At 39.3% G+C, this 13,171-nt stretch overlaps 2 protein-coding genes across 3 annotated transcripts; both read left to right on the top strand.

Moving 5' to 3' along the window:
- Positions 1–784: 784 nt before the first annotated feature.
- Positions 785–3,951, top strand: dmrt3a (doublesex and mab-3 related transcription factor 3a). The gene is made up of 2 exons (XM_039649947.2): positions 785–1,374; positions 2,568–3,951. The coding sequence occupies exons 1-2, from the start codon at positions 990–992 to the stop codon at positions 3,539–3,541; spliced, it is 1,359 nt and encodes a 452-aa protein (XP_039505881.1). The 5' UTR covers positions 785–989; the 3' UTR covers positions 3,542–3,951.
- A 4,523-nt stretch (positions 3,952–8,474) lies between these two features.
- On the top strand, positions 8,475–11,394 carry dmrt2a (doublesex and mab-3 related transcription factor 2a). Of its 2 annotated transcripts, none has more exons than XM_039649946.2 (4): positions 8,475–8,708; positions 8,953–9,312; positions 9,488–9,590; positions 10,051–11,394. In XM_039649946.2, exons 2-4 carry the CDS (start codon positions 8,980–8,982, stop codon positions 11,127–11,129), a joined length of 1,515 nt encoding a protein of 504 aa, XP_039505880.2. In that variant the 5' UTR covers positions 8,475–8,708; positions 8,953–8,979; the 3' UTR covers positions 11,130–11,394. The 2 variants fall into 2 exon arrangements, with proteins under 2 accessions (XP_039505880.2, XP_039505879.2); XM_039649945.2 differs by having other exon boundaries at positions 8,478–8,708; positions 8,949–9,312.
- The last annotated feature ends 1,777 nt before the right edge of the window (positions 11,395–13,171 follow it).

The following is a 13,171-nucleotide window of genomic DNA, read 5'->3' as shown; positions in this document are numbered from 1 at the left end:
TTGTCGCCTGTTTAATTCGAATTCACAGCGTGTGGTTAAACTAAATACCAAAGCGGTTGCAGGATTTTCATGAAAAGCGCACAGCAGTTATATGAATTCTTTTCTAGATTCCCTCTTCTTCTTCTCATTATTTTTTTTTTATTACTGCACTATAGCCTCGTATGTTGAAAAATCGCAGTGGGTCCGATTTCAAACAACCATTGAAAACAATTAAGGAAGGTGATTATTTATTATTATTTAAATCATCTTTATTTTTACGCACTTTTAGCCTATACATCGGGGAAAAAAATAGGCTGCCAATTCAATCAGAGGGTTTGATTTAAAATAATGCGCATTAAGTTGACGTTTTAGGATTATTTACTGTCAATAATTTTGGATATTTCGTTAAATGTGGTAAAGTTTGTCGAGTGCCAACCGATTTGAATCTGTTTAAGCAAAACTGTTACATTTGTTATATAGGCTAAATGTAGCCTATAAAATATCCTACTAATTTAAAACAAGTGTACTTTGTTGAGGCATCACCCTATCCAATGCAAGTTGGTTACAAACTTTTGAGACACCTTCAACCTTTTATTTGGACTTCCTTATGAGGGCTCCAAGTTTTAACAGATTCAAACAAATAACAGAACTCAAAAAAATAGGCTGTTTGTATTAAAAGGTTGCATATGGCCAAGATAATGCTCAAAACTCTAATTGTGATTAGAAAAAAAGTGAGACCTCCTCCTTCCATCCAGTGTCAGAGGAATGTAAATTGCTCGTGGCAGTGATGTGAGAAATAGAAGTTACTCGTTATGCGTGTCAGATCGCCTGATGCACTTCTTTATTGCGGGGCGAAAGGTGGATCCTCGTCTTAAAGAGTCAACACCTCTCATCGCGAGTGTAGCGAGCAGCAGAGGGGCTTGATCTCTTGACGATACTTGACAGCACTCTTCCTCTACTGCTTTTCTGATGCACTCGCGCCTCTGGCACCTCTGGAAACGACTTGAGAAATGAATGGCTACGGATCGCCCTACCTCTACATGGGGGGCCCGGTGTCCCAGCCGAGAGCGCCCCTCCAGAGGACCCCCAAGTGTGCCCGCTGCAGGAACCACGGGGTGCTGTCCTGGCTGAAAGGGCACAAGCGTTACTGCCGTTTTAAGGACTGCACTTGCGAGAAATGTATTCTGATAATCGAGCGCCAGCGGGTCATGGCGGCTCAGGTGGCACTCAGGCGGCAGCAGGCGAACGAGAGTTTGGAGAGTTTGATCCCGGAGTCACTGAGAGCGCTGCCTGGCATCACTGTGGGAAGCGGGGAGCAGAACCCAAATAACCCACGGTCCAGCGACATAGACCTGCGCTGGAGCACAGAGACAGTGACCCCTAAACCACCGCAAGGTAATCGCTTACATGGGGAACTCAATGTTTTTAGACAACTTAGTTTTAGCAACACCGAAGACCAAACGCATATGTCGTTTTTGCGTGTTTAAAGGTTTTTGTTTTATTTTTCAAATTAGCCTAATTGTTATTAATCGTTTTATTTTAATAATTATAATTTGCCTATTATTTTTTATAGTTGTTACAAAATTATAAAAGCTCACAAGATAAATCTATTAGGCTATTTAATCTAAAACTAGAGTTTTGAACCTACTTTTTAAAAAACATTGCCATGTTAATGTTAATAAGAATAAAAACATAATTATCTCAAATATCTAACAAAAATAATTTGCAGTAAGCAACAATTTTACTGATCGATTCGAGAATGCGGGCATTTTTGTTTCCTGAAAGCATAGCCTGTTATAAACTCATATGTAGACTATTATAAATTTTATTCTTAAAATATTATTGTATATATTATCAATTATATTATGGTTCTGTTCCTGACATTTTAACCTTTCCAAATACGTTTAATGGACGTAGCCTACTTTTTTCCATGTGAGATTCATCAACCTGAAGATTCTGCGAAATTATTTATTTAGCCTATAGTAAGGAATAATTAGAACAGAATCATTGAAGACAATCAAACATGAAGTCGAACGAAAATGCCCTCGGTAGTTATAACATTCGCCTTATTTCGGTGAGGTGATGAACTTAGTTTGAAAGATCGACACGTGTGTTCACCTCACAGGCCCTGCCGATCATTTCGGATGAGGTCAGTGAAATGCAAAGAAAGTCAAAATGAATGTAGAATGTTTCTAAATAATTAGTTTTCAAAACTGTAAGCGGAATCGACATTAGATTTCTCAGTGCGATCGCGTCAGCGGGTAATAAAGTCACCCATTATAAAACACAGGAGTGCTGACAGGTCAGGTCAATAACCTGAATGTTGCACTTCTATAGTCTGCAGAATCGGACAATGTTTGAGTACATATAGTGAGTCTGAATTTTAACTGGCCTTTAGGCTGGCTTCCACTTCAGGCATTCTGTATGAAATGCCAATTAAAAGATTTGATTTAAAATTTACATTTGGTGGTTTCATAATTTTCACCTTAATTTTTCACAATGATTTTAAGCTGCAGCATCACTGTAGGCTTTTACCATCTTTTATTATACGTATGCTCATGAAGTCCATGCATGTGTGCGTGTTCCAGACCTAAATGAGGATCTGTCTGGTGAGCAGTCTGGTGGGGAGAACGGAGGTAGTGCCAGCGACCGAGAACCAGAACCAGCGAGCTCCCCCGAGGAGTCGAAACCTAACTTGTGCTGCACCCCTGACACCTCAGACCCAACTCCCCAGCTTGAGGAGTCCCACTTCACCCTGTCTAAAAGCTGCACCGAGCCAGAGCCCAAAGCTGACAACCCCAAATACTCTCCTGAGCCCAACCTCCTCATCGAAGGCCTCTCGGGCTCTGTGTCTCTGCCTTTCAGTCTGAGGGCCAACCGACCTCCACTGGAAGTCCTGAAGAAGATCTTCCCAGTCCACAAACCAGCAGTTCTGGAGCTCATCCTGAAAGGCTGCGGTGGGGACCTGGTTGGAGCCATCGAGATCCTGCTCTCCAGCCGTTCCACAATGAAACCGGAAAAGATCCGGTCCGAGAACTCCGAAGCCTTGGTTCTCCCATCAAACGGCCACCTTTTTGAGCACCCGCTGAGCTCTTACCCCGTCTCGTCTTCCAAGTGGTCGGTCGGTTCGGCCTTTCGCGTTCCCGATTCCCTGCGCTTCTCCTCAGAGCCTTCTGGTGGAGTTGTACCAGGCCCTCTTAGCATGCCGTTACAGCACGGCTTCCCCCAGCCGCCTCGATATCCCCTCATGCTGAGGAATTCCTTGAGCCGCGGCCAAGCCGGGCCCTTCGTGCACAACGACTTGACTCTGTGGAATACCATGACTTTACAGCAACAGTATCAGCTGCGCTCACAGTACATCCCGCCATTCTCAGGCCCGGCGGCCGGAGTGATCCGCAGCTCACCGCTCCTCGCCAGCAGCAGACCCTCCGAGGAGCATCGAATCAGCATCCAGGAGGAGAGCTGCCCCGTCATTGCCAAACAGAGCATGTACGCTGCGGATGAGGAGTACGATGAAAGATCTGACTCCTCAGACTCCAGGATCCTGAACACTTCCTCCTAACTTCTGCTGACTCCAGCGCTTTCACTAGAAACAAGCACTGAAATGCATTTCAAAAGGCTTCTTGAAATGATACGAGAGACACTTGCTCGTCTAGTAGCGCAATGAAACGATATGCATTGCATTACTTGAGGTATTGTATTTCTACCGGATCTGAGGTTGTTGTGCCAACTTAATCATGTGTGTAATAACATTAGCTTTATTTTTTAATTTTTTGGTTGGGGGTTGTTGGGGAGGGGGATCATTATGGTACTATTATTTGACCAAAAATCTGAATAAGTTAATATATTTGAGCACAGCGATCTCTATTTCCACTTTGCATGAAATGTACCATTGATGACAATTTATTGTAAGAAAGAGAAAAGAAAAGAATATTCTGGCAATCCTGCATGTAAAAGTATGGCAAATAAACCTTCTATGAACTCTTATTGTCATTGTGTTTACCTGAAGCAAACATATACACGTATTAGCTATGTGCAAAACAAACAGTATTAGATCATAAAGTATGAATTTGTTATTTAGAATGCAGAATATCTCTTCTTCTCCACCAGTAAGCCGGTGTGTGGAGGCGTTCAGGCGCACTATGGCTGCCGGCGCATCATCCAGGTGGATGCTGCACACTGGTGGTGCTTGAGGAGATTCCCCATTCTATGTAAAGTGCTTTCAGTACTCAGAAAAGCTATATAAATTTAATTAATTATTATTTTATTGTTAAATAAAAAGAAAATCTTTACTTTTTTTAAAGAATATCTCTTCAAAGAATGAAAAATAATATAAAGTATAGCGACTCATCAAAAACTTAAGGGAATACATTACCTTCTCGTTTCTCGTAGTAATTCAGCCCCAAGCCTGTGCTATAATAATTAAACACCACTAATAATAATTAAATGCCACTAGGCTAATAATAACAAATGTTGTAGGCCTATTTATTTAGTTTTAAACTAGTCATTCATAATTAAATAAAAAATTGCTGTTTTATATTGAATGGTTTACGTTATTAATGTAAAGTGATGAGAGTGATTATAAAATGACAAAAGTATTTTTATAGGCTATTAAACAGTATTTTCATTGGATCAAGTTACAGTATGTGCGTTTGTCAAAGACGAAATGAGCAGAAAATTGGATAACTGCGCCATCTAGTGGAACTTTTTAACAATAGCAATTTCGTGACTATACTCATCTAAGAAAAAAAAAAAAAAAACTTCAAAAATATGCCCAATTCCTGTTTTGTAAATTATTATTCGTAAATAGCCGTAAATAGCCAAACATTAAAGGCTAATATGTTTAAGATATTAAACATAGACTATTAAATGAGATAGCCTACCAAAAAGTGTTGCAGAAGCGATGCCACAGAAGAACTTTCTCCGTGCCATTGGAGATCGTTTTAGTGAGCAGATCTTAAAAATAAACATGTATTAATCTGAATAAACTTTTTCTAATATAAAGGTGGTTTTAAAAAATATTATTCATGGAACCATTGATGTCAATCATTTTATTTTTAAGAGAGTTCCATTAGCCTAGAATTCGATTTTGTGGAAAACATGAGATATAATTAATTTAATTTAAATCACTGTGAATGTCATTCTCCATGTAAAAAAAGCAATAATTATTCCATCATCTGTCAAATTATATAATTCATAATTTAGCCTATTAGGCTAGGCCTATTACAATCGAAATCTTAATTTGCCGGCTCCTGTAAAAGTGCTCTGAGTGCAGGAATTACCCATGCAAACATCGATAATGACTCAATACTGTCACCTTGTGATTATGTACAAAAGAAGTCATGGTGTCATTCAATTCGTGGTATTATTTGCTATCTAGGCCTACAGATAAATATTATGTCACATTATTCAGCGTCTGGGGTAGGGCTACTGAATGAAGACACACTATTTAGCCTACATTTAGGCTAAATGGATTTAGATCTGAATAACCTGCAGTGGCGGTTTACTGTGACGTGTTGCTTGTTTAAGGTTGCATGGTGTTTATATGATGCTAAACCATGCGGTCGCTCGAGTGTGCAGGTGTTGCAGTTCTATTTAACACATCTGTTGACTTAACCGAGTGACAGCTTTTAATTTTGAAATTTGAATCTGTGCCTCTAAGTCAACATGGCTGTGCTCTCGTGTAGCTAAATCAAATCGGACAGACACGTGTTACCAATCCATCAACCCAAGAGTCCTCAAATTCTAGGATAATTAACATTACAGGGATTCAGTGAATGCACAAATCTCTTGTCTCCACACTCAGACCAGGGTAAATGGCAGTGTGTAACATGTGACACACCCTGAACCAAACCAGAAGCTCGGACGTGATTCGCTTAATTGTCACACATTGATAGTAAATAAATATCCTCAAAGGTGCCTGAAGGCATGGTGGACCTGCATTTTACTGTAATAGAAAGTAGCAAGATACATGAATCCTAACAATGCAGGCTACTAACATGCAGGCTTCTAACATAAAACCCTCATTTCCTAACACAAGCTTGCAAACAAACAGCCTAGTAATAGGCCTACATAGGACATATGACAAAGAACTGAAACTACACTTGCATAGCTATTAGGCCTAACTCACGCATACATCTAAACAATAAACACACTCCGATTTTTCTCCATTTGGCATTGTCATATGCGTTTAGAAGGCAACAGAAAGGATCAAAGCATTCCACGTTGGGGAAATTGCACCCTGGGTAGCAGTTGGGTCTGCTGGCCGTAACCTTGCTAATAAATTAGAGGGAAGAAGGGCGAGTGGCAAAGCTGCACCTGCACGGCAAACATCTTCACCACATGTGAGTAGCCTACTAACAGAGATGACGGGGCAAGACCAGACAGACAATTAGGCCCAAACAAAGTCACCATAATATTAACCATCCTACTTAGCCTATAAATAAAAATGTTGCCAAATCCAATGAGATGATTTTCTTATGGATCGCAAATTTTCCAAACCCCTCTTTAGTCACCCTAATGGCCTATTCATTTTTAAAATCAATTTGAATAGGCTATTTAAGTCATGTCAATTTTTCAACTTAAATTAGTTTAATCTTGTAAAAATTATATATATAAAAAAACTCGAATATTGCTTTATTTTAATGAGTTAAAGCAATGTAAAACAGTTGTAATAACATTTTTTTTTTTTTTTTTTGCAGTGTGGATAGGCCTATTAAACAAAAACGAGGCTGCGGGAAATGTAGGCCTACAGGCTGTTCAAACGATTTAATAATATAGAAATTATAATATAGAAAATTATAATATAGATAGCTACATGTTTATAATATATATATAACAACCCGTTGAACGGAATAAGCCGATATATTTTCCAGTGTTTCCCAGCTCTGGTCCTGGATGCACACCAACCGTGCACATTTTGGATGTTAATAACTGACTATTTCTGACCCTGGGGTCTCTGCTAATAAGATGATGAGTTGAATCAGGTGTTTATTATGAAGAGTTTAACTTTGAATATTGGGAAACACTGATCTATTCCTCATCCTCGTTTTCATTTGTGATGAAATGAACATGGCCCATTATTAATTTACAAGTTATTTTAAGTTCTATTTTTAATTCCATTGTTAGCCTACATGCAAGATCATGATATAAGGCCAGATATTTCCAATCCCAAATTAGTTGTTCAACCCTGTCTACAAAGCTTTACCATCCCGTGCTCGTCCCGCATGCTGCTGCCTGGCTATAAAGCCACCATGAACATAGCTGTGACATTCTTTAGTGTCAGTTGATTTTACTTTGTTGTGAGAATCATCACACATGGTAGGTCGATCGGGACAAAGAGAATTGTGTTTTGTGTATCAGTCCCGCATGCTTAGTCAATGTTTTTTTTTAAGTATCGCTTGTTGTGTCAACTGTCATATCTCGCTCAATCTTGAAAAGTGGAAAACTGTGTTTAGGTAAATGCATCCCCGAAGGGTTGTGCATTGTCAACAGCAACTCAGAAATATATAAATTTGTGTAACAAGAGATCTAGTGTCTTGTTAACAGACAAACTAATGACTTGTTAGACAACCGCGCTTCTAATCAGGCTATTGGTCCCACGGAATTGCGACCTATAATTGGGCCTATAAATAAAGACAAATGTCTTAAACAATGGAATTGAGCGATTTTAAATAAACGTCTATTCAAAGTTTTAATTAAAAATGGATTTAAAAAATACAATTAAGCATGCTAAAAAGAATAATTAACATTTTAAGGGAACATAGGCTATAGGTGAAAGGAAACAAACAAAAACAAAAAAACACCTGTATAGCAACGCTGTTAGGTGCATTTGAATAAAAATGAAAATCCATCGCCAGTTTTTTGCATTCACCAACTGTAATTTGAATATTGTCAATTAGTGGTTACTTTAGCCACTGCAAGCACATTAACGAAATATTACAACGTAACTTGCAAATGCGCGTTTTCTATACCCTATAATTACATAAACAACATATTTCAGTTGTCCAAGCTAAGGCAATTTAAATAAATGTAACATTCACGAAATATATAAAGTGTTTATTCTGTTCTTTAAGCATCTTCTAGCCAACGTGTTAAGTTTTTAATTTATTTTATTTAATCAAATAGTAGGCTATGTCTTTTTTATTAATGTTCCTCGTTTCTTAGCGGGAAATAATTTAATGTATAGGCTATACTAAGCTATAGCCTATGTAGCCTAAGCCTATAAGCAATAAATAATTCATTAATAAGCCGAGACATGGGGGTTGAAACTAGATGTGTTAAACAGCTGAACCCCCATTGTCATTGTGATTAATTGATAGTTTCCTAGAAATGTTTTATTTGTAACTTCACTCCATTAAGAACTTCGTTCAGAGAGCGATTCGATTCCAGCCAATGGGGAAGCTCCGTTTCACATCGAGCCAATCGGGATGTGCTGTCACACGCCGTCTCCTGGTTGGCTCTCTGCGAGCGGAGCTTTTCTATTGGATGTGGCAGATTTGCTGCGCGGATCTTAGAGTTGAAAGGCTGTGAGAATCTCACCGCACATTTCAGTGACAGATCAGGTAGTCTAAATGTTGCCCACTGAAAAATATTTGAAGGTGGCCTAATTTACTTTTCAAAAGCGCATTTTATCGCTGTAACATCTCTGGGAGAGGAGAAAACTCAAGTCCTGGTGCCATCAAGACTGTTGGATATACACGTATCTTTTATTGGTCTGCTTTGGCAAGGTAAGTGTGCTACATAAATAAAAAATAAAATAAATGTAAGCTATTGTAAAAATAATAATTACAGCCTACTTTTAATTGTTGCTTTAAAAATGTACATTCAAACTATGATTACGTTTTATTTTACCCACTTTGGGTTAACTCAAGTAAAAACTAGCCTACAATAATTAATTGACACGCTAATGAATGAGAAATATTTATAATACTTACTTCAAATAATTTACTATTCCTCATTTTTTCTAGACAGCATATTCTATTAACACGCGTCCTGAAAATGACGGATCTTTCGGAGTTTGAGATCGACGTGGAGGGCCTGGAAACGGAGAGCGATGATCAGGCGGTGTTCACCGGCACTGGCGAGGACGACGCGGCGACCAAAGAAGATGACAAGCCCAGCCGCTTAAACCTCGGCTCTGGAGACCAGCGCAAACTGAGCCGCACTCCGAAATGCGCCCGCTGCAGGAACCACGGCGTAGTGTCTTGTCTTAAGGGGCACAAGAGGTTCTGCCGATGGAGAGACTGCCAGTGCGCAAACTGCCTTCTGGTGGTGGAGAGACAGCGCGTAATGGCTGCTCAAGTGGCCCTGCGGAGACAGCAAGCGACAGAGGTGAGTGCGCGCTAATGCATCACTCCTCCTTTTAGACCATTTATTGTCATCAATATCAAATCGAGAAAACAAAAAGTGAAACAGAACAGTGAACAGGCAGACTTTCTATATTGCTGCAGAAAAAAGCTACTTTTTAGAGCAAAATCTCATACAACTATGTATCATATAATTGTAGGACAAAAAGGGAATATCTGGGAAGCAAATACCAGTGGAAAGACGAAGTATCTATCAGAGACACATCCGCCCATCGACCATGCTGGCAAAAAGTATTTTAGAAGGTGGGTAAAAAATAAAAACAAACGGCATGCACGAATTGTGAACTCTTCCTTGCTGCTTATTTAAATCTCATAATCTGACTTTTCATCCTTTCCCCCCTTCTTTTTAAAACTAATTTTCTCCTCTTTCTCTCAGCCTTTCTTGGACTTCTGTCCATTTCAAATTAAATCACTTGGTTCCACTCTGGATATTTTCATGGCGTAAGCTCCTTTTAAATACAGCATGTTTAACTTACAATATTATTATTCTTCGTATTATATAATATAAAACAATTAAAAATAAAAACTGTGCATGATGTTATTGATGACAAAATATATAATAAAAAAAAATCAGATTGAACAGAAATCACGTTATTGTTTAAAACAAATTTAGAAATTCTTCATAGTAAAATAAATGAACAGGAAAAGAAAGTGGTCTGTTGTTCTATACAAATTGACCTAAATGTATCGTTTTCATTCACAGGATATCGCCCTGTGCAAAACGACCCATATCTAGGAGCCGGTCCCGCTTTGCCCCCTCCTCTGAGCGACCGCATGAGGAAGAGACGAGCTTTTGCAGACAAGGAGCTGGAGACGATCATGCTGGAACGAGAGTACAAAGAACGGGAGCTTCTCGAGTCCAGCCAGCCCAGCTCTGCCTCACACTTCCTTCCCGGCAATATGGTCCACGCTGCCGAATATAACTCCTACAAGACGGCCTTCTCATCCTCCTCGGCCCCGTCCACGGTTGAACCTTCTCCCAAAGATCTCTGTGGCTTTCTGCCTGGCTGTCTGGATCTCTCCCTGCAGTACGCAGCCACAGGGGGGACGACGGCTAACGTGGAGCTCATCTCCTCCAACGTTAGCGTAGCGACCACCTATCGCCAGTACCCTCTCTCCCCTCGCTTCGTCATGTGGCCACGGGGCAGCAGCAGTATCGGCGATGCCCTGTTATACCAGCAGTGTCTCTTGAACGCCACCGCAGTCCAGAACTTGAAACCTGGAGCTGTTTGGGATCCAAAGATGATGTGCTCCTCCGAGAGCCACCCACCAGAGCACGAGGCAGCGGCGTCCAGGCTCGAGGGATCTCGGGTGGCTCCCGAGCCCTGTGACCTCCAGCCGGGGCCCAGAGAGGCTCAGACAGGACTCGGCCAGAACGGAAGTGGCCGTTCGGCCTTCTCGCCTCCTAAGAGGGCGTACGGACAAGCTTTCCCAAATGTAGGGAGCCACGAGCATGTGATCAACAACATGAGCAAAGACGCTGCCAAGCACACACTGTCCATGAAGCTCAACTCATTCCATTCCCTCATTCAGCAGACACTCAACGACAAGAATCCGGAGATGAACGGACCGTACTGTAAGGAACTGCTGGAGGAAGCGGCGAAAAAGTTCAGGGAGGGTACAGCCAAAGACACAGCGGGACTCAAAAGCTCAGAAAGAACGGGAAAGGACTTTGTAGCAAAGCCGTGGAGCACCAAGGTCACCGCAGGCGAGTCTCTGTCGTTCTCAGTGGAGGCCATATTAAAAAGACCTGCGCTTTCTTTAAATCGGACATCCCAGTAAGGCTTCCTGCTAAAATAATGATAATCATTTTTAAAGTACATGCTTGCTTTCTACTGATTGTATATTTATTCACACAGACACGTTTGGACAAACAGAAATATCAGAAAAATGACACTAGCATTAATCTAAGCAGCAATGCAGTTTTTTCCCACATCTGTACACATAAAATTGTACATTCCATTTCAGACATGCATGTCGTACATTATAATATGTCATAATGTGTAGATTATTTAAATATAAATGTTAATTTTTTTTTACTTTAAAAGTGTCAATAAAATGAAATTTTTTTAAAATGTATCATGTTCCAACCATACTTTGGCATAGTGATATTAATTTGACAGAAAAGTAATTGTTTATATTAATCAATTAAATCAAGGCAATAAAACAAGAAAAAAAGATTTTTAATTTAATTTAAAAAGATGAAAACCATGTAATAAATAAATAAATAAATAAATAAATATAGAACGACTGATAATTTTAGCAAACAATTGCTGCTTGAGACGTTCACTTGTCATTAATTAGTTCATGGAGTCAATTTAAATATGTGCAAATACTGCAACTACACATGTGATTCTAAATCAGTTTAATTCTAGACAGATGAAAATGAGCTTTTTGTGTAGAGGCAATAATTTTGGCCATCAAAGTTTATCGAGTAACTGTCTGTGTTTATGTAAAAAGATAAATGATTTTGTCAACTTATCCCACTTCATGTGCAAATATGGAGCACCTGCTCAAGACATTATTAATTGTCTACATGTATCACAGATGTCGCTGAAGGAAACACGAGAAGTCCATACATTCTGAAATACCCTTTACAATTCAGTCCTTTCTTTTAACATTTAGCTTTAGCAGATTATGCTGGGCCGTGTGTAAATGCAGCAATTATCTGAACATGATATCATCATATCAACATCATAAAATAAATAAATTGACAGTCAAAGCTAAAATGATACTTTACTACTGTGCAATCTGCTCCCATCATGTGAAATAAACCCTGAGCTTTATTTTAGTCTGCCTATTAAATCGAAATTTCCAAACTAGCCTACATATGAAATTATTGTAAATGACCTAATAAATGTGAACAATATAAGACAGTTTAAATGCTCATTTAACAGTACATTGGTTCTTTCCAGGCTTCAAATGGAGCAGACACTAGGAAAGCCCTTTGCACGATATCTCCTAAACCACTGAGAACAGCATGAAATTATAGATTGACTACATCTGTTCTGTTAGTCAAATCATGCTTTCTTAGAAAGAACAGATCCTGATAAGGAAATAAAGAAACAAATTTCACGAAACGATCACATTGTCCGTATCACTATAGGTTGTTCTGTGCTCATTTTACCTGTTATCTCTTCACTTATTTACTGTAAATACCCTTGCAATGTGGAAAATGGGTCAGTTACTATGCAACAGTACGATACGCTTTTGAGTTCAAATAAACTGAAGTCAGTGAGGGTCGATTGTAAGAGGACAGTGGATCTGCTGATGAGCCCTGTTCCCATAGTGTCAGATTTAGCACATTAGCAGAGGACCATCACTATAGCATTGCCAGCATGTTTGTTCAGTTACTTTTACTATACCCTTATGTCAGTCTGTTAACCCGTCTGTTTAAAAACTGTTGCTAACGCACATGGAAAGCAGATCAGGACCCTGTTGTTCCACATTTATATTTCCTTAAGCAGAATTTGGGAGCAAGTATGATAATGCAATGATAATTTTTGCCTTTCAGTGTTTTAAAGGGATACTCCACTTTTTTTTTTTTTTGGAAACAGGCTCACTTTACCACTCCCCCAGAGTTAAACAGTTGAGTTTTACCATTTTTGAATCCATTCAGCCGATTTTTTTTTTTATATATATTTAGAAGAATATCAGTAACCAGACAGTTTCTGGTCTCAATCATTGACTTCCATAGTAGGAAAAAATATACTATGGAAGTCAATGAAACCAGAAACTGTCTGGTTACTGATATTCTTCTAAATATTAGAAAATTGGCTGAATGGATTCGAAAACTGTAAAACTCAACATTTTAAATCTAGGGG

Source organism: Pimephales promelas, chromosome 4, assembly GCF_988280905.1.
Source record: "Pimephales promelas chromosome 4, fPimPro1.hap1.1, whole genome shotgun sequence".
Lineage (NCBI taxonomy): Eukaryota > Metazoa > Chordata > Actinopteri > Cypriniformes > Leuciscidae > Pimephales > Pimephales promelas.
This window is presented reverse-complemented; position numbering and strand designations above follow the sequence as displayed.

What these genes read in the sequence shown, in the direction of transcription:
- dmrt3a (XM_039649947.2), top strand. Translation starts at nt 990, where the DNA reads ATGAATGGCTACGGATCGCCCTACCTCTACATGGGGGGCCCGGTGTCC. An exon ending in GACCCCTAAACCACCGCAAG is followed by an intron (nt 1,375 to 2,567) that starts GTAATCGCTTAC and finishes TGCGTGTTCCAG; the next exon opens with ACCTAAATGAGGATCTGTCT.
- dmrt2a (XM_039649946.2), top strand. Translation starts at nt 8,980, where the DNA reads ATGACGGATCTTTCGGAGTTTGAGATCGACGTGGAGGGCCTGGAAACG. An exon ending in GGAGACAGCAAGCGACAGAG is followed by an intron (nt 9,313 to 9,487) that starts GTGAGTGCGCGC and finishes ATATAATTGTAG; the next exon opens with GACAAAAAGGGAATATCTGG. An exon ending in GGCAAAAAGTATTTTAGAAG is followed by an intron (nt 9,591 to 10,050) that starts GTGGGTAAAAAA and finishes TTTCATTCACAG; the next exon opens with GATATCGCCCTGTGCAAAAC.